This window comes from Molothrus aeneus, chromosome 2 (assembly GCF_037042795.1).
Source record: "Molothrus aeneus isolate 106 chromosome 2, BPBGC_Maene_1.0, whole genome shotgun sequence".
Classification (NCBI taxonomy): Eukaryota; Metazoa; Chordata; class Aves; order Passeriformes; family Icteridae; genus Molothrus; species Molothrus aeneus.
In genome coordinates, this window is record NC_089647.1 from 89,196,093 (window position 1) to 89,217,680 (window position 21,588).

Here is a 21,588-nt window from a genome sequence, read left to right on the forward strand (position 1 = left end):
GTAAGATACTTTGGCCCAGAGCAACAAAACTGCAACTGAAGAATAAGCAACCATTAGAAAAAGACTGTTTCTTTTTTTTTTACATCTTGCTGCTTCTAAACCTCTCTTAGGAATACTAGACTTACAAATCGTATTTCATGCATAGTCCCTGGCAGATGATATTAAGATATGTTTTCAGAAAGACTTCTAAGGAGATACAGAAGTACAAATATGTTGGAAATGTCATGACTTTTAAGTTGCTTAAATTTTTTCTGTTTCATTTTCGTGTGTGGAGTATTTTATTTCTGTAGAGAACTATTAGAAATGCTTTCATTTATATTCAGGAAAGTTATTTCCCTTGAAAACAGTACTGAGTCACTGATAAAATGAGCTTTGTATAACTCAATAACGTATTTATGAAATAGCATTCAGTAGAACAACTTGTAATTAAGCTCAAAACTTGAAACTTGAGGTGTTAAGAGGCTTCATTTGAAGAGAGCTGTTTCTTACTGCTGTTCTTTTATGTTTAAGTCCTTGGGCAAGCACAATGAAAGGTATCATCCAGAAAAAAACAGTAGAATACCTCAGCACAGGATTCCCCATTATTCTCAACTTGGGGTGTATCTCCATCTTACTTCCTCCATCTTATTGTGCCACAGACATTTTTAGTATATTGTCCAGCTAATGGAACAGCAGATTTAGCAGCTGAAAAATGAGGGACTAGAAAGAAGGGAACATAGCAATGTTAGGATGCATAACATTTCTGAGAGACCTACCTGTTGCTCCTGTTAGGTACTTACCAGCACAGCATTTGTAAATGGAGACCAGAGCATGCCTCTTCCACCTCTACCAGTGTCCTTCCAGCACATGCTCTTCCTTGCTTCCTGTCTCTCCGAGTTCACCACTGCACAGTGCCTGACTTCAAAAGGAGAGGTGCAACTTTTGGTGGGTCCCAGCCTGCCAGCTGCTGGTTCACATTCCCCTTGCACTTCCAGCTGCTTGATATCCTTCCCGGGTGTCCTGGCTGTGGAAAGAGGGTGCAGCTCAGCACTGTTTGTATGTGTCCAGGTTGCTATTCCATAACACTCACATCATCACTGCAGGCATGGTTTCAGGACAAAGAAAAGGTGAGTGCACTCCTACATGTGTGTCATTTTGTCTCACTCTTCACTGGGGGGATTGCTGGGATCAGCTGTGTGGACCCTGTCCTCTCTTGCCACTGCCTTTCCCCTTCCCAGTTCCTCCAAGACATGGCTTGGAGACGGGGTTCTGAAAAAGTGGCAGCCTTGTCTCCAAGACACTGGGCTGAAAAGCAGTGGCGGGGCAGGAAGCATCTACAGGAAAGAGAGGGGTGGAGAGGAACCTGGTTCCAGCCAAGCTGAGCTAAAAGGAGCAGAGTGGAGCCAGGTGGAGCAGGGTAGAACAGTTCAAAGTGGCCATGTCGCATGGAAATGAAGCAGTGATCTGGAAAAAAACAGGCATCACAGCACAGATTATCCAGCTTTTGGGGGATTTGTCCATCATGGTTTTCATTGTCTCAGGCTTGGGAACAGGAGTGCTCACTGCAGAAAGTGCCCAACAGCTTTTCTTCATCTGGAGAAACCATGTGGTGCTGGGCATGGGAACAGCCACCACCGTGACTTTGTCCTGGCAGCCATGCAAAACTAAGCTGAGCTAACAAACAACTCCTCATGTGTAAAGCACCTTCTCTTTTTGTATACTTTTGTTATTAACATTGCTGCTATTACTGTGCTTTTCTTATTCCATTGCTGTTTGCTTTCAATAAATTATTATCTCTACCTATAGTTCCTGCCTTTGTCCCTCTCTTGCCAGAAGGGTGGAGGGAAGAGGAGTGGCTTATTTAGAGATTCATTTCTGGCTGGTGTTAAATAACCACACCAGGATATTATGTGAAAGCTGCCCCCCAGGAATGGGTGTTACATGCACATACATACATAAATGGAGTCTTGCAAATGTATGAAGCATCATTCTTTTCTCTTCATTCAGCAACACATTGAAGCAGCAATGGTAGGAGTTGCTGTTGGTTAACCTCTGCCACTGGCAGGCCCCTCTGGATTAATTAGAGGGTCATGTAGATGCCATGTGGGAACTTAGTATCACTTACTATCCCTTTGATTTCCCCTCTACATTTTGTACATGGCTGGCAGATGATCAGATGCACCCCCAAGGGTGCTCAGCTTGCACGGTCCTGCAGTGGGGCTCAGTAGCAGAACAGCCAGGTGCACCCTGGTTCCATGCCTTGTACCAGGCTCTCAGCTGCATTTTGCCCTGTCTCTGTCTCAGCAGCTGAGTTTGGGCTGCATGTGGGCTGCAGTGGTACTGGGGCGTGTGTGGACTTGCTGTGGGGTTACTGTAGTGGTTTTTGGTTCGCCAATCTGAGTTTTCCGGACAATGCATCAATTGGTGTAGTGGGTTTAGTGCTGACCAAATGCCAGTGGACCCACTAGAATTATTTACTCATTTCCTGCTGTGAGATATGGGTTAGGAGGAGGGCAGAACAAGCTCAAAACTTTAAAGGATATAAATAAAACTTTATTAACAGAACTAAAAGAAAAGGAGAATAAGAAATCAGAATAAACCTTCAGAACATTTCTCCTCCCCCACACCCTCTCTCCCACTGACAACAAAAAGAGACAATACCTAGAACTTTCAGTCAGTTTACCACCTCTAGGATAGTCTTTCTTCAGTTCTCTTAGGGAGAGGAGTCTCTCTTGCCATGCCACGGAGACTTCTCCACAAGAAACAGTTCTCTCGTGGCTTCAGTGTAACAGTGAATCACCCACGGGGAAAAGGAAAATCTGTTCGCAGAGTTAAAGTCCCTCCCATACCTTGCAGCTTTCCCATAGCTGCTTTCATGGGCTGTGTCAATTTATTGGGGTGCTATTTTAAGAATAAGCTGTTCTAGCATGAAAACAAAAGTTCTCTTCTTTTATCTCTGAGAACACAGGATTTCTTCTTCTATCCCTGGGGCACTATTTCTCATCTCTCTCATCTTTCTCTGTTCAAGCTTCTCAGTGAAATCACGGCTACGACAAGATCTGCTTATTTCAACGCTGGTTCTTCTGCTCACAGCTGTAGTTAGAACACTACATCCCCCCAATGCATTCCACAAATTACTGGGAAAAACAAAGTCTGATATATCAAATATATTTTCACCACAGCGTTACAAAAGAATTTCAGCCCAAGACTAAGGCATCTCCTCAATCCCCTCCCATCTAGCATTTGACTCCTTCTTCGCTGACCTCAGTGTCCCGTGTTGTTTCCTCTACATGTCTTCACCCTTTCCTTCTCCTGATTCAGGAGGGAATTGGTGTTTGTAGGTTCGTTTGTTCTCAAGCTTTATCAATTGAAGCAGTTTTTATGGAGTTCTGCAGTGCTGAAAGGTTGATCTTGTCCAGGCTCTGCAATCAAGGAATTTCTATGTCTTTCCCTGCCGATCCTGTGGTCCCTGCCGGCACTGCACCAGCAAGCCGCGCTGGCTCCCGGCGCCACCCCGCACTTTTCCTGCATGCAGGGTGCCAGGAAAAAAGAAAAAAAGCCTGCTGCCACTGCTTTTGTCTTTCTGTTTGCAGCATAACTGGCTAAAAGCGGCTAAACAAACAAAGTCTTGTGGCAGCCAGGTAGCCACAGCTGTGCAGTGTCGCTCCACTTGCGGCGATTTTGGCCGTGCAGTCCCAGCCACTGCTGCACCGGGCCAGCAGTAGCCACTTCTGACCCTGGCCGCTCCTGGCCTCGGGGCCACCCAGCACTGGCCGCAGGGCCACTCCTGGTGCTTTTACTGGAATAAACAAAGTTCATTTGCAAGCCATGCTGAGAGAGCTGTGGTCACATGGTGCTACCCCAGGCATGCGGATTTCAGCTGAGCAGTCCTGGCCGCATGGCCGCTCCCGGTCTTGGGGCTGCCCCGAGTGCCAGCCACGGGGCCACTCCTGGTGCAGAGTCCTGGCCACTTGATTGCTCGCGGCCTTGGGATAGTCCCAGTGGCATGGCCCAGCATAGTGGCAGCAGAAATCCCAGCTGAGCCACGCACCAACCAGGCCGTGTGGGGCCGGCCCGGCCAGTGCCGCAGCAGAGCCCGGCCAGGCCCTGCTAGACCATGCCCAGTTACCTGTTCAAGGGCTGGAAGCCAGAGAGCTTTTTCCCAGGTTTTGTTCGCTCTTAAATGTGCTTTTCCACAGAGGCGTGTAAAACTCTTTTAAGTGATTTAACCAGGTGTCAATCTTCAAAACTGGCCAGCTGATCAGCTCTGCCAGATCCCCACAGGGAACCACTCCCATAACCCATGGACTTTCCCCCCGAGATGAAAACCAGACGTCGTTAAACCTCGATAGTTACTGAGGTCGGTACAGAGGACGCAGGGTGGGAAAGGGGTTGTAAAGGCCTGAAGACAGCACAGCAGTAGAGTGAAAACAGTTTGTGCAGGTAACAGAGAGCTCTGTTTCCAGCAGTGAAAGGTATTGATTCAGCCAAGCCTGAAGGATTGTGTGCTGATAATAATAGTATTAATACTCATGGGTGGAGGATCCTGCACCCACTGAGAGGAGCATGACCTCAAGGAAATGCCAACAGGGAGCAGCAGTCTTGCCTCAGACGTACAAGACACTTATAGGCAGGATTTGTAAGCAATGAAGGATTTCTGATAGCTGGAGTCTCTTGTTCTCTATGTTGCGCAAAAAGAAATTCTAGACAGGACCTCTTAAGCACAGACCCTGTGGGTGTGAGAGTGTGAGTGAATGAAAACTATGAGACAATGCCTGCGAGTGGGTAAAATCAAACTTCATAGAGGCTGGGTGTGGGAAATCTGTCTTGGGTTTTTGCAAGCACTTGGATTTAGTTTTTCTCCATTAATTTTTTGTTGAAGAAGGTGCTATTGTATCCCTCCATTCTCAGTCTGCCTAAGGTTACCTGTGTTTTCTTTTCATTGCCCTTGCTCAATGTTGATAACTGGAACATAGTGCAGGATATCCCTTTCAACATACAATCAGGACTGCTCCAGGAAGCCCCAGGACTCAAACCATGATGTAGTCTAATGACCTACAGGCCATTTGAGAGGCCAAATATGTCTAAATTAGAAGTCAAAATGTTGATCCAGTGTAGGCTGAATTCCTGGGATTCTCATTTTTTCATAGCCTCCAGACCATGGGTGAGCTGCATCCCCTTTCCAATTACTACATCAGTGAGCAGCATAAACCATCAAAAATGAATAAGAAAATGTAACACTTTTAGCTAGAACCCATGGGAACAAAGTGTAATGATTTGCTGAGCCTTTTACAGCATACTCTCTGCTGTGCTGCCAGGGAGGAATGTACAGATCCTTAAATAAAAGTAAATAATAGATAATGTTTCAGATGATAGGCCTATAAATAGATGTCTGTCCTGGTTTATGACTTGAAATTTAATTTCGTGCACTCTACTCGTTGCACCTAATTGCCATGTAGCAAGGTTTATGCTTCACACCCAGCTAGTATCAAAGTCACTTATTTCCATAGTTAACTTTTGAATAATTATCTATTCCTGTAATGCAATCTGCATACAGGAATTTTTGACATTTTTCAGTACTGTTCAGTGAGAATTTCATTTTCGTTCCTATGTGTACATGAAATGTTGGGGGAGCAAATTACATTTCTCAGTATGATTGACTCCTGTGGAGTTATTTGTCTAGGTATCAGCTTGAGGCTCTAAATGTTTGTTGGAAGCAAATTCCATTTAGATTTGCAATTTGTGAACCTAATTTTGTTGCAGTTCTAGAAAAAATTATTCATTTGAAATTAATATACACAGTCTACACAGTCATAAATGTTACTACTCAATAAATGAAACATTGGCATAAAAATTACAATTATTTTCTTCTTTTTATAGCTTGCATTAATTTTTTTAATTTGTTTTTTTGTAGTTAAGGCTGTGGAGATTGCACTCAAGTCTTTTCTTTTGAGACAATCCTAAAGTATTTAATTGTGTTTTGTTTTTAAGCTGAGATTCTCACTAGTTCCTCTGACTGCAACAGATAGTGCATAAAATAGAATACCAGATAGCTGCAGGATTTCTAACAAAGGTCACAACAGTTAAGTGCACCTGGCATTAAGAAAACTCTGTATGCAAAGCTAGGAGGCATAATGAAAACTGGGAGGCTTTATTCCACTTTAGCCAAAACAGATTACAAGAAGGTCATGAGGAAGGGCTGAGGAAACTACAAGCCTGTTAGTCTAAAATCAGTACCTGGAAAAATTATGGAGAGGATGACACTGGGTGCTAAAGAAAAGCATGTAAAGGACAAGGCAATCATCAGTTTTTTTGCTAGCAGCTCATTCACTGCAAGCTGACAGGTCATGTACACCTGATCCTCATATATTATTTCCAGCCATTGTTAAATTAAGTACTGATCACAAAACCTGGCTTTGCCTTTTTTATGAAATAATGTTGTTTCAGTCCAACACATGAGTATTTGTTATAATTGATGAAAGGATAGTGGTGTATTTCTAGGATTCAGTTATTGAACTAATAAAAGAGTGAGATTTTTTTTTTTAAAACTGTTTGGGGTTTTTTGTTAATTAAAAAGCTGAGAATAGTCTTAGCAACCAGGGACACTGGAGCTGCTCTCTCCCAACATTGCAACAAGGTTACTCTTGATGTAGTTTTGTTTTGATCAGTCTTGGTTTCTGTGTTAAGGTGAAGTGCCCTCCATCAACAAGGTTAGATGGAGATGCATTGTTGGGGCATGTCTTGTGACTTTGTGTTCACTGCCCAATGTCACAGAAGTAAACAGAGAGGGTTACAGAGCCCTCTGTTGTTCCTGTTTCTTCCTCACCTGGGAAATCGGTGTTTTAATTACTCGCAGCCAATTAAACAAAATGTATCTCACTGTTGGAAAAAGCTAGTTGTACTTGTTAATTTTTTATTTGGATTTTGGATTTGAATTTATAGTTTTGTCTTTCAAAGTACCAGTTCTTTCAAAGTAATTCTAATTTTTTCTGAAAAGTTAGTTGGACTTACTAAGTTTGAACCACATAAAGAATGTTGAATTCTTTTATCTCTTATGAACTACCTCTTCTGTATACTCCTCATTTTCCCTTGTCTTGAAAGTAATAGAAGTCAGTGTGTAGTGGTATTAATTGTGGTGCTATTAAAAAGTTCAAACCTTGAAGTCTTACTGTGCCAAACTTAAAAATAATGGATTTTTTTCCTGAACTTTGGTGGTCTGGGATTCCATAAATTACAATTTTTGTCCTCCAGAGAAAAGTGTAATTTGTGTCATGTCAGTGGGACTCAATAATAAGGTGAGCAAAGATGAATTGGCTCCTGCCAAGATGTGCAGTTAAATGTCATGAGTTTTCTTCTGTATAGAGAAGAAAATTATTTTCTATAATTTAAAGGCAACTTTTGTGTGTTTGTCTGATTACTAATATTTGATTTATTCTTGACTGACATCACCATGATCCTAATTTAATATCTGAACATTAGTTCTATGCCGGTGTAAAACAGAACTTTTCTGTGTCTGAAAACAAGTAATCCTGCATTTGTGGTGTAAATGATGCCATAAATCATGACAATACACACCAGAAGAAGCTGCTGGGCAGTGGCACAGCCACAGGGATGAGCAGGCAGAGCTGGAAGCCAGGCTGGACCTGAGAGCCCAGCGGAGAAAGCAGAAATCCAGGAAGCAGGGCCCCAAGCTAGGGAAATCTGAACATCCTGTCTGGGTTTTCCAGGCTGCCCCACACATGCAGGAATGTGGGATATGCTCAACAAAAGTACAGCTCACTTGCTATCTCATCAAAGTAGGGAAAATGCAGTCTCAATTGCCATCAGAGGTACAGTGAGAACAATATCCTTGCTGTACAGAACTCAGCTGGGAAGGGAGAGATTTCTTGTTCCTGAGACAGTTTTCTGTTAGTCCATGATTGTCTAATCTAAAGAACAGAAATAGATCTGTAACACCTGACAGAGGCCTAGGTTTCAAATATAAAATCTGGATTTTTGCCTTAGTTGCCTACATGAGCTAAATGTTTTTAATAGAGAGGAGCTCTTTAGTCAAGCAGATAAAAATATGGAAAGCAGCAATACTAAGAAAGTGAAGATAATTAAGTGTGGGCTGGGAGCATGAAGAGAGCAGTAGATTCTTTGCTTCCGAGTCCAAGGGCTTTCAAAAGGGATGTTATGTAGGAAATCAGATTAGGTGAGGATGGTGAGAAAGTCTCCCTGTCTCTAAAGTAGCCTAGCTTTAAAGCAAGTTTATAAGTCATCTGAATTTAGTGGAGCTATTACAGCTGTAAATCTATCTACTCTTTAGGACTGACTTCCTAGTAATCTTTGGAAAATAATTTAGTAGACTCTTCTCACAAGAAAGACATTTCCTTCTTCAAAAGTTGTCTTCTCCTCACACCCTTTTGCTTTCTTTCCCCCTGAGAAATAAGGCATCCTATCGCAGCAAGCAGTGCTTGCATTTCCCATGGGTCCTTTGCCTACCCAGCTCTGCATTAAGTAACTGCAAATTGTCAGTATGACAGAAATAGCTGTGCCTGCATCCAGTTAACTCAGAAATGAGTCACTGAATTATAAGGAAAAGTGGAGCAAAATGCTGTGCCTGGGGAAAATATCCCACTGTGCCCTGTGTGGGTCTGTGTGTGGGTTTTATTCCCAGGTAGAGTAGTGCTATTCCCAAGGGAAGTCTCTGACTCACCTCTATTCCATGCTTGGGAAGCAGCTATAGGAGAAGCTGACAGTTAAATGGGGAAAATGGATTACAGCTATGGATTCCCCTGAAGAATTCCTTTTCTTTTAACCCATTTGCTGGGAGTAGGTACCACTCAAAAGCAGAGAATTTTGGCAGGCTATATATCTCAGTGCTGCTGTATAGTTGGCTGTTGCTAATAGCAAAGATCAAGAAAAAACTTGTGGAAAGAGCTGGACTGACATTGATCTATTCAGGTTTTTCTTCTTACAGGAGCAAAAGGAAGGGGGCTGGAAAGCATATTGGAAAATATGGTTTTAAAATATGGTTTTAAAGCTCTTCAAACAAGTTCCTTCTGTCATAAGTCCTGGGAGTGGTAGCCAGTGTTTTGTCACACAGAATTTCAAGGAAGCTGCAAGGAGACCAAAACCATAGGAAATAACAAACCCCTCTTCATTGAGCTGTGACTCAGAACCTACCATGGAAAACCATACAGTTTTGAAGAGGGGCTTGGGTCCTAAAACTTGAAAAAGAGAATGGAAATACCCTACAACCAGAATTTTAAAGCCTTTCTCTGCAAGATATAATGAGTTTATGACACCTAGGGCTTAATATTAACCTAAATCACTTTTAAACCTGATTGTGTAATATATGTGTAAATAAAGTTGCAGCTTGCCATATCCCAGTCATGATGTGGTTGTCTGTTTTTTCCATATATGAGTGTTCAAAACTGAAGGTTCATCTAGCTGATGGGGAGAGCAAAAGAAGCAAAAGCTTCTTTCACTTTGGGACTCCCAGTCTTAAATATATGGCTTTTTTTTTTTTTCCCCTGTAAAAGTCAATACACTATTTGAAAATGCTCATGGATTTTAAAAGTTGAATAGTTCTTATCAAGGGAATCTTTCACCATTTTATTATCTCAGATAGAAAATGGATTTCTCCTGAGTAATACTAAAACAGATAAATCTGAAAATCTGACCAGAAGATGAATATCTGTCTAGTGTAAAAATCTTCCAATGTAAAATAAATCCGAGTTAAACAAAATTTGACAGGATGGACAGAGCAACCAGGAACAGTGAGGATTAACACATAGAGGATAATGGAAATAGTTTTCACTGTTGCTTCAAATACATGATAACCAAAAAAAAATCTGCTTTCTTGGGATTTGGAATGGATACATGCAAAATAATGGAATAAGCATTTCTATTGCTTGGTTCATTGCAGGTGTCGTGTCGCTGATCTCCCTGGCTGTGCTGTCCTACGAGCGCTACAGCACTCTCACCCTGTGCCACAAGCGCAGCCATGATTTCCGCAAGGCTCTGCTGGCAGTGGGTGGTTCTTGGATTTATTCCTTGGTCTGGACCGTGCCACCTCTGCTTGGTTGGAGCAGTTATGGGGTAGAAGGTGCAGGCACGAGCTGTTCAGTACGCTGGTCCTCAGAGTCGGCTGAGTCCACGTCCTACATCATCTGTCTGTTCATCTTCTGCTTGGCTGTCCCCGTGATGGTCATGATGTACTGCTACGGGCGCCTCCTGTACGCAGTCAAGCAGGTAAGCAGCTGCCTGCTCTCATAGTGCAGACTGCTCTCAGGCAGGTTTTGCATTTCTATTTTATTTAATTTGGAAGTTCTGGTGGTAGAGAGCAAATCAGCAGGCCAAAATGAAATTGAAAAGACCACAGAAATCCTCAAAGAAGGAGCATGAGGTCTTCAACAATCTTAATTCTCCTGAAGCTCCAGGAGAATTAAGATTGTTTGATTTATTAGTCAAAACAAAGAGATAACAGATACTGATTATACAGATTATACAGAAACAGATAACAGATACTGATCAGTATCATGCAGATACTGATTTTGTCATTGGCAATACTGTGGAAAACAGTATACGGGAAAAACCGCATATCAGAGTGAAGTTTGCATTTGTAATGAAGTAAAAATACAAGTTTACCTGTTTAGGAATTAGAAACCCATGCAAATACTTCCTGGTTTTGGAGTTTAAAATTTAATAATTTCTGCTCCTTAATCTCTGGAATCTCAACTCTACAGTAATATAATTCTACTGTGATTTTTTGAATTATCCCAAGGATCGCCTTCCCCTTGTAATTCTAGGCCACATTTAAATTTTCCTTCTAACTACAACCACCATTACCACTACTACCTACTACTACTACTACTACTACTACTACTTTTACTACTACAATGATACTTCTCTCAGTGGTTTAAGGTGCACTGCAGATATTCCAAAATGAAACAAAAGACCCTGAAAAGGGTGTGGTATTGTGAAGTTTGAATACTCTTGGGACAGTAATGAAATGGTTTAATGATGAATAATGAGAGAGGAATTAATGTATAGGTGTTCTCTATAGAGCAATTCTCTAAAATATTCATATGAATTAACTAAGGGTGTTAAAAGGGAAAAAAAGCAGTAAATCCCTGAATTGAGGCACTCCTACAGAATTAAAGTGAATGTAGTTTGATTTGATTAGTCATAAGGAATTAAGTTTGATTGTTTTACACAATTTGTCAAAACTTTGAGAGCACTTTAAGCCCAAATGGGAAATCTTCTCATCTTTGAGTATTGAGCGGGCCAGTAAAATCCCTTTTATGAATCACACATTAGTACTCTTCTTAAAAGTTGTGCAATATTAATATAGAAAAAAATTCCTGTCATTGTATACCATTCAATTGAAGTATCAGTCCATATCTGATCTCTGGACAGCAGTTTCTTTTGCCATCACCTCAAAGTAAGAAGCAGGATCTTGGAATATGTGGTACTAAAACCATGCAGAAGATACTTGTTTCTTAAAATGTTGGCTGCTCTTTCCTTCAGCCCTCACTGCCCTTGCTGACAACAGTCATCATCCACAGTATACAAATACCTGCATGGATGAAGCTTCTGTAGCACATACCTTAACCTCTAGTGCTAAATGTAGACTTGTGTTATTCCAATCACTTTTTAAAAAAAATTCAATTGTATTTTATATTCAGTTATATCAAGGGTAATCATCCTCTCACTGATCTGCCTGATTGGTCTCAAGAAGCTGTGGCAAACATACTGAGGGAACAAAGTATTATAGAAATGATATATGCACTCTATAGCCATTTTCTATTTGGTCATGAAGATTGGGTAGACTGGGCAGATTAGGTTGATTGATCAATCAGCTGTCCAGATGAATAAAAAAGAGGGGAGGAAGAGCATTTTCCACAATCCCCTCTCCTCCATTCTCCTCGTGCCTTCCACAGTGATCTGCAAGCCTGTGGGGGGTGTTGAGGTTAGAGGATCCTGAGAAATTTTGTAAATGGTGGAAGTGAAAGAAAATTGAACCCAATCTTGCATAACCTGTTGAAGGAACAGGCAAGGAACCAATACTTGTTAAATGCAAAGGCACTTCAGTGAGGATTAGATCATATCTTTAAAGTTGTTATGACTAGGGGTCCTAAGAGCTGCCTGAGTATTTGTCTGCCTGAAGTCTTGAATAGCTAAACCCTAAAATTTTACACAAAATATCTAATGCTTTCCTGGTGCTTATAAAAGATTTTCTTGATAAGTTATATTCACCAAAGAAAATCTCAATCAGAAATCTTACCAGTCCTTAGCTTTCTGTGATGTACCAGGAACTATTTTCACCACCTTAATCTCAAGACCTTGCATTTCATAATTTTTTGTGACATATATATGTACATTTCTAATGAACATAACCATGACGCAGACACTGAAGTATAGTACTTTCCTTTTGATCTGAGGTCCTTTTAGTGTTCTGTAATAAATGGGATAGTTCATGAAATGTCATGTATGTCATGTTTCAAACTAGAGGAAGAGATGAGCAATATGCAAATGAACATATAGTAGTTCTTATATAAAAGTACAAAGAGTAGGTAGGATTATTTAAAAAAGGTCAAGAGAGTTGCATTCATTGTAATGCTGTACCTTTCTGGTGTGGACAAAAAAAAAGAATTATCTTGCCATTTTCTGTCCTTGTAGATTGAAGTCCTTCTGTGACACTCTGTGGTATGTATTTGAAGAATTATGGGAGCATGGCAAACATAGTAGGTGCATTGTCCCAAATTCAGCTCCTTGCTACATTTTCAGACTGCATTTCATAATTTTTCCAGATCTATAGAATTTTTTTATATTAGAGCATTGAAGCAACAATTGTATTGCATCCTGAAATCAAGAGTGCAGGTGTTATGCCATTGTTTAATAGTGCAGTGTAAATTTATTGATGTGGGAGAAATATCTTAAGATATTTGGGATAGCTAATGCAAGAACTGGCACGATGCCTTCATTTTTTCTTTGTGTGGGCAATGATTATAGGTCTGCCTTTCTCTTTTTCTTCCTAAATTTAGTCAGGTGCTGTAGCATTTTGAAGCATCATTAGATCCCATGAAATCAGCTGCAAGCTGACATAATGGTATAAAGGATTTCATTAATACTGGTTTTATGGAAGATCATCTTTTCAAGGAATTAAAAGTCAATGATATCCTTGTATAAATTATGCTAATAGCAAATGCTATTAACAGCATTAAAACACAACTCCACCACTATCTCAGAGCTCTTGCCATTTATCATGCTTGAAGATCCTTAGGAATTACATTTTTCTTTAAAGTTGTGGGGTTTTTTTCCCAGGGTTTTTTCCCTGGCTTTATCTGGATGGTTGAGTCTGATCAAAGGGGCAAAGTTTTCTCTCTCACAAAATTTATTCACATGTATTTTATTAATGCACATTCTACAGCACAAGGGAAGAAAATTGAGGATGGTTTACTTTTCTTTGTACAATCATGGGAATTTTTTTTCAGTTTTTGGCTTATGAGGCTTCTCTGTGACTCTACTCTTTGATTCCCTCTGGAAAAATGTTCTTTCTGAAGTCACTGTCAGTTGTTTACACTTTGAAAAGTGGGTTCCCAAATGTGGAATTACAGAGATTAGCATTGCAATCACTGTAGCACAAAAGACACAATGTGATTAAAATCCTCCACTGAGAGGCCCAGAGAACTCATGTGAACCAGCCTAATGAAAATTAGAAAAACTTTTAAAAAGAGATCTCTTCAGCCTGCATTATCTCCTACTTATACGCAAAAATCCTGCGCAAGAACAAGATGGGTCCCAGAAGGATGTTTCAAGAAAAGTTTTCAGTTTGGTTTTATAAAAGACTCATCTCATTGTCAGTCTTCTTTCATTGAAAGCCATACTTAAACAAAGCTTGGAACTTTTTGTGAAGTGTAGCTAGGATATGGAAAACAAGAAAAAGGACTGTAAGCAGAGCACAAAGGCTTAAACATGCAATTCTTACTCTGCAAGAGACTGTGTGTTGAAGTGGGCAAAGGGACAATGTTTTATGGAGTTCTGGAGTAGATGGACTTACAACATGACCTGATAGTCCTATAGTGTGATGGTTTTTGTTTATTTTTCCTGTCACTATTCCAGTTCTACTTTGAGTTTGTCTTTGAAAAACAAAAACAAAGGAAAACAGAAAAAATACTTAGGGAAAATTTCAAGAACTATATGAGGCAGAAGTTGGCCTTACCAGTATGTCTGGTCCTCCATCCTGTGATGCACCTGTTCTTGCTTAATTCCTCAAAAACATCTAGCTTTAACTAGTGACCAAAATGTGAGTCCACATAGTGGAATTACCCAACTATTTCCCTTTACAGCAATTTTTTTGTTTCTTTTGAAAAGTGCCATATGATTTCGGACTTCCAGATAATATAGGAGACCCAGATAACCTTTTATTGTCCCATCTCCTGACTTTTATAAGTCTTGTCATCTTGTTGGGGAACTGGGCAAGTCACAGTTACACAGTAGAGAGCTGTGTATTCCTCTTTCTCATTCCTTTTCCAGATTTCAAAGTACCAAATTTAACAGAGGAAAAGTGCTTCCATCTCTTATATCAAAAATAATGCCCCAGAGTGAAATTACCACTTGGTTATAAAGGAAATTAATTTTTAAATCTGTATGGTGAGAGTTTGACTCTAGGTTATTTTTTAAGATTTGGTATAAACAGCAGTGGTGGGTTTGAAATCTCCTGTGCCCACAGGAAATCTAAGAGAAAAAGGAATGATGAGAGATAAATTTTTATATTTTCTGATTCCTTAATCTTGTTTTATATCTGTTCTATTTGGAACCGTTAAACAATATCTGTAAAAGCATTTATTGTATTGATATTCATTAAAGTAGTCAGGAAAGGACAACAAAGTGGAAGGACCACGCCTGTGAATGTTTCCAAATTTCCATCTCTTTTGGAAATGATCATTTGGAGGAAGAGAGCGCATTAGGGCAGAATGCTTAATGATTTAAACTGCAAAAAAAATCTTCACATAATATAAAGAATAGGATAGGAATGTAATTATTGTTCCATCATTCCTTCATGTGCTTTATATGCCTATCTATAGAGAAAACTTGATTTTCTAAAAGTTCATATTTATATTTCATGGCACTGAAGTTACAATTTATGTTGAGAAAACTGATAAAGCAATTAGGCAACATTAAATCTTAACTCCTTAAAACTCTAAATAAAACCAGATTTGTAGTCATAGAAGCAAAGTTCAAAATTTTTCTACTTGTTTAATTAAAAAAATAAGTCCTAAGAAAAGTAATTCAGGTGAAGATGATGTAGACCTGGTTGTAGAGTTCCTGTAGATCATCCCTTTCAAATGTGATTAAGTACATTTGCGATTTGACTTGATTATGTCATTGCTATTTAATGCCAGGTCATAACATAAAGTACAAACATAAACATAAATTGAAGAAAAATCTGTAGCATTCTGACCCTAACTTCTGACATTCATACTTTTATAAACAGCAATTTTCAGATGCCAGTAATTCAGGTTTCAGACAGTTGTATCCTTACATTTTTGTTCAAGAATATTTCGGTGGAGAAAGTGCTAATTATTCCTGTTAGCTAATATTTTTTTCATTTTATTTTCATGGGATACCTGTTTGAATAAAAAGTTGCTTTCATTAGCTAGGAAGAAGACTTACTAGCATGCTTAATTTTTAAAGTGGTTAATTAGTCTTGTACTCTTTCATAACTATTATGGTTTTCCCAGGAGTTGAAGTGATTATTAGGTAGCTATCATGAAAACACTGTAAATATAGTATTGATTTTTGGGGTTTTCTGCTTTCAACTCCAAAAAATATTTCAGTTTTGTGCACTACATTTATACCAGTTTTTATTAAAGGATTCTGTCTCAAGGGAATAAAGTTCAGTGTTTACTGTAACAGTGGAGAAAAATGTCAAATCCTGAGAAATAAAGGAGAAAGCTCACATTTTATTTTCTTTGTGTATAGCTGCAAGGCTTATAAGTTCACCATCTCAGCTTTTAGGAGAGTAAAGGTACGGTGAATCAATCCTACCTAAAATACCTTTCAAAGTCTTTAAGGACATCAACAGCTGTACTTGCACAGACACGTCTAGTTCACAAGTGACAGGTACACTCACTCAGGGCCGTTCTCAGCATTTCTGATTAAAAAGTGTCGACCAAATGCTACAGCATGTCATCAGATTCGTCTTTGAGGCCTGATCATGCTGGAAGGGAAGCAGACATGAGAAAAGATTATGATCTTCTTTCCCCTGTGCTTGCAGGAGTATAAATCATTAGTTAATTGTCTGCATTTTGCAGAGAAGCAGTGATAAAACTTAAGTGTAAATCAGGCACTGTACAAATTCGTTGTAAATCAAATTAATGACTGGTCAGAAAATAGGAATTCATTATGTTTGCCACTTTTCATACTTTAGATAAACTAGGGAGAAAATAAGTCTGTCATAATCTTTAATAACAAGCTAATAGAAATTTAAGACCTGATCCATTAATCTCTGGATGCATTATGTCCACAAAAAATAGCTTGTGGTTTAATGAGTCTTTTAGTTTACAGCAAATGGTGTATATCCATGCCAAGTATTCATAACAACTCAGTTCAGGGTATGATATAGTAAAGCTTTTTCCTGATAAGAAAAAGCATAAGGTTTTTCTTGTTTGGTGGGTTTTTTGTTGGTTTTTTCTTTTTTGCTCACCCCTTATAAAACTGGAAAGGTTAAATATACAGAAGGGTGTTTTGTAGTGTAAAACTTGCAGAGTTTTGTACTTACATTTCAGCATGCAAGAACTTAGCTACACTTACTCTTCTGTAGTTTAACTCCACTTCAGAGACTAACTTGTGGCCTCAGGCAAACTCCCTGACTGAAGACTTGGAGGAAATTTAATTGTCCAACGTGTAGCAGCAAGGCAGCATTGTCCCCTAGAGGAACACTTCTGAAGGTCTGTCTGCAGACCAAGGCCAGTGCCTTGGCCACAGCAGAGAATTGGTGCAGTTTGTGGGGGCCAGGTGGTGGCTGATCCTGGACAGGTCTGGGAAAACGCACTGCAGCTTCCAGCAGACTGAAACCCATCCTTGTGAACTATGTAGTACAGAGGCTTCTGAGGTTTTTTAAAATTAAGTACTAACATGTAACTTTTCAAAACTCCTGCTCCTGCTGGAAGAAAAGAGATACAGTTCAGGCACTTTCCAGTTTGCCCCTGACACTTGCTTTATGGGGAGCTTCCTTTAGTGAAGGAGCGCTTGTCCAAACCTTCCCAGGAGAATTGATACCCATCTATAACATCACGTAGACAGTTTCTTCTTATTAGGCAGATGTGTTCTTTTTATTTCACTTCATTGGTAATGCAGTTGTTAGATGAACTCTTCAGCTGCTGAATTATAAAGATCTTCATATTTAAAAGCTCAGGAATCCTTGTGCAGTAAGTCAATATCCCTCTGCACAAGTAAAGGATAGGAAAGAAAAAGATAAGATCTTAATTAGCCAATGTTTCCTTCAGAGAAATATGTATAATGTGCTTTACTCTACTTCTCAAATTATTTTTAATCTGTTGACTCTCCAACTTTTCTATTTCATGCAGTTTTTGTTGTAAGGTAACCACTGTCCCCTTTGTGGTCTTAATTAATTCTTCCCTTGTTATTTCAATGTATAAAACTAAGGAGGTGAACATTCACTCTTAATTTATAGTGTTTAGGGTCCTGAGACTTCACTTCCCTGTTAATTAAGCACCTTTTTCTTTCAATGGTTCTTCTTTTAAAATGTCTACACCATATGCATCTTAAAACAGCAAACAGTGGTCTCTGGCTTGAGGTGGAGTCACCTGGGCTTACAATGAATGGGTGATTATTTGACTTTTAGTAGTACAACTGACATCTGCTAAGCAGCTAAATTAATCACAGATGAGTAGGTGGTAGGGTTGCCTTAGCGTATATTCCAGACCTCCTGTACTTGGGAGTGGTAACCTGAATTTAAATAGGAGACCTGTCAACTAAAAAGCTTCCAAGGTAATAAAAAGCATGTAAGGTATTTCTAAGGGGAATCTCAGCAATATTTGTTTTGTTTCTGGTCACTTACATGGTAGAAGAAGCACAACATTGCAGTTTCAGAAGGCTGTAATTTTAATTTTGTCTGGTAATATTTCACTTGAAACTGCCCCAAACATGGCAGGATAGATTTCCATTTACCTGAAATCTTGCTACTTATATCTGGCCTATTAAAGATTAAATAAAAACGAAGTTTGAATAAAACTGACCTGCACAGAAATTAAAAAGGAAAAAATTAATAAATATTCTGAGACTAAATTAAAAACAATCAGACAAAAATCGTGCAAACACAACCAATAAAGAATGGAGCTTCCCTTACCTAGAGCACACTGAAGTATACACATTTTTTTATGCCCATTAACATACTTAAAAATTTGGTTATATGTCTATAAAACACTGCATACAAGCTCCTGCCTTACACAGAAAATAGAATGAATATTGCCCCTAGTTCCTGGTTGCAGCTGTCCCTGATTAAATACCAGCAGCACTCTGCTCTGCTCTGATGCCCTCAACATGCAGCTGGGCGTTTAAAAACACCTATCTCTGGGAAAGTTCATTTAATGAATTCACCTTGAATAATTTTTGTACTTTCTCTATTGCTATGGCTTGCAAGAGCTCAATAAAAATGCTTAAAGGCTTTACCTGATCCCTGAGCAACTTCAGGATAAATGTTCAGTTCAGATAAAATGTCAGTTGAAAGAATTGACTTTCACATTGCTCTAACTTGGCCTTTCTGCATCAATCTTTAATCTTTTCTGAAGAAAATTTGTAACTTTGGTTGATAATCTGGCCTTGGCCTTTTGTTAATTGCATGCTACTCCTGGAAGAATTTTCTTTTTGTATGTTTTCTTTCATTATTTAGCAGAGTAAATGCTCTTCTGCCCGGCTTATGCTTCTGTGCTCCAGGATGGTCAAGGCTCAGTAGGTGCTTAGCCATGTCAGCCTGGAACATTTTGGATTTTCTCAATATATAATTAAATGGATTTGCTTTGGTCTCCATTGCTTGCCAAGTAAGTTCAGGATGTTAATTCAGTCTAAATGTCAAGTTAAAAGTAATACAATTCCAGCCTGCTGAATCATCTTGTTAACTCATTCTTCTTTTTACTTTGACCTTTCCTTAGGGAGGTACAGGTATTGCTCGATTAGTTTCAGCCTTTCCAGAAGAATGGTGGAATTTTATATGACTACACCATCTCTGAGGTCATTAAATTCACACTGGACAGGTTTTTACTGGCTCTAACTATATCTATCCCTACTTACTCATTGCACTGTGAAGAATTCTTCTGTCCCAAAACTCAGAAATGAAAGTGTTGCTCACAAGTGAGCTGGACTTGCAATATCCTTATTTAATAAATACTGACTTAAAGAGTGTTGGACTTGAACCATTGCTAAAATAGTATATATATCTGAGCACTAATTGTCCCAGATATATTGACCCTATTGAAATTAGAATTAGAAGGAATTCTAGAGAATTATTAAAAACATCGCTGTTGATTTTTCCTGGCTGTAATTGTTTAAAAAAAAAAAAAGCATATCCAAAACAAAATTAGGCTGTAAAAAAATTGCTCTAGTGCCAGTCTCTTCCTTGCAAAATAAAGCATATATCATACAATTGGAAGTAGTATTATTTTGCAGATTGAGAGAGTGAAACACCGATCTGACTGCTTGCCATGTGCAGAATGCCCATCCTTAGTGTGTAACATCCTTAGTAGTTACAGCCCCCTTTAGCAGACTTACAGTAAATATCCATGGAGATGATCAGCTGGGAAGTGAGTTCAGTTGGTTAGGAAAGCAAGGGACAATGGCCAGCAACAACTGTCTGAAGCAGGAAAGCTGAGAACCAGGCATGTGAGTAGCATTGTCAGCAGTGTCACAGGTCAGGGGTGAGGCGGGCAATACCAGGTGGGAACAGCACCTGAGGTACAGTTATTTCTGCAAAGTAACTCTATCATACATCATATATATATACATGTATGATAAGGGGCTCTTGGTTACCACCCTTCAAAGACATGAGTTAGTTTAAGTAATTTAATGAAGAAATCAGTTTTCTATTCATGAAAGTCAAAATAAATGTTAGAAATTGCTAGGAAAGGGATTGAAAGAAACATCCCCTATGTTGTTATACCATTGTATAAACTTGAATATTGCAAGGAATACTAGTCATCCATTTGAAAAGAATACAAGAAAAGAGAAAAGGTGCAAAAAGGGTAAAAAATGCTATCAGAGCTACAGATGTAGTGTTCAAGGAGAGATTAAAAGTGAGAGAAATATCCTCAGCAAACAATATTCAGATATTATCGTCTTTCAAGTATGGTACTACATTTCAGACACTCAAGGTGAAATCCCAGATTCCAAGATTAATTTAATATGATTAATATAATATGATCCAAGCTGGAAAGCATCCTGGCCCATATAGAGTACCACTGAGAATCCTGTGTATATAGGTAGTGTTTCAGAAGAACATGAACTCTAAATATCCAAGTACAACTCCATAAGTGAGCAAGAATTGACTGTATCACACCAATTCCTTCCTTCCCCTGCCCTTAGCATTTTCCTTTCCTTTGCTCCTCCTTTCCCTCCCCACTCCACCATTTTTTCCTTCTCTTCCATCCTCTCCTGTCCTTTTCTCTCCTCCTCATTCCTGTCAATCTCAGCAAGAAGCTTTCTGACAACAATTGTTTTCATCTAAATTAAAACACTCATTAAGGTATAGCTACCTGGTCATGTTTGCTGACTGAACCATTGTAATGGAATCCCTGTATTAGATTACTCTTAGATTGCTCCTGAAAAAATGCAGGATGTATGAACTGATACCTTCTTGGACACAGTCAGTGGCCTTACTCGCAAAAGACCAGTTTGCTATCTCTTCAACTGCCACTTTACTCTTTCAGGATTATAATAGCCACCAAAAAAAAAAAAAAATCAAAACATACTAAAGAATAGCCATCATATTTCATAGTATTTTTCTACTGCACCTTTGTCTGTCCCCTTGGTGTATGTAAGAATGCATGGCAAGTACCTCAAATCAACCATTACAGAGTGATGTTGATTCTTCTGCTTGGATACAAAATTTGGAATCTGTATTGATTGTTTTCAGTTGTCATCAGCACTGTGTTATTCATTGTGTTCCCCTATAACCCAGAAATCTGTGCTACCTGAAGAAATAATTTATAAAAATGCTACCTTTTGTACAGCATCAGAGTAACAGCAATATAGCTCTGTTTGCTATACTGCTCCCCTTCAACAAATGAGAAATGAATTTCAGGGAAAACCAATATTATTTAGAAGTAAAGTTCCAAACCCAAGGTATCTTGTATCCCAGTCATCTTCTAAGAGGTTATTTTGGTCTTTTTCTTACTGAAATTGTTTCTTTGCTGTAATAATACTCTTTTACAGGCTCAGACCTGTCAGGATTCAAAAGAATTTGTAGTATCAAAGCCAATATAACCTGATGGGCTACTGGTATTTTTCACTGTTTTCTTCCAAAGTAAGTATGCCTATCAGGAAGATGTGTTTTACTTTATACATGATTACAGTTCACATATAAAAATGAAATGGAGCTTG

The 21,588-nt window shown here is 39.1% G+C and overlaps 1 protein-coding gene across 1 annotated transcript in view; it reads left to right on the forward strand.

Annotated features, from left to right (window-relative positions):
- Nucleotides 1-21,588, forward strand: part of LOC136553611 (pinopsin-like) — a 74,205-nt gene that overhangs the window by 16,589 nt on the left and 36,028 nt on the right. Inside the window, exon 2 of the mRNA XM_066545263.1 lies at nt 9,893-10,218. Within this exon, the coding sequence (XP_066401360.1) occupies nt 9,893-10,218 (326 nt within the window). The remainder of the gene's footprint in view (nt 1-9,892; nt 10,219-21,588) is intronic.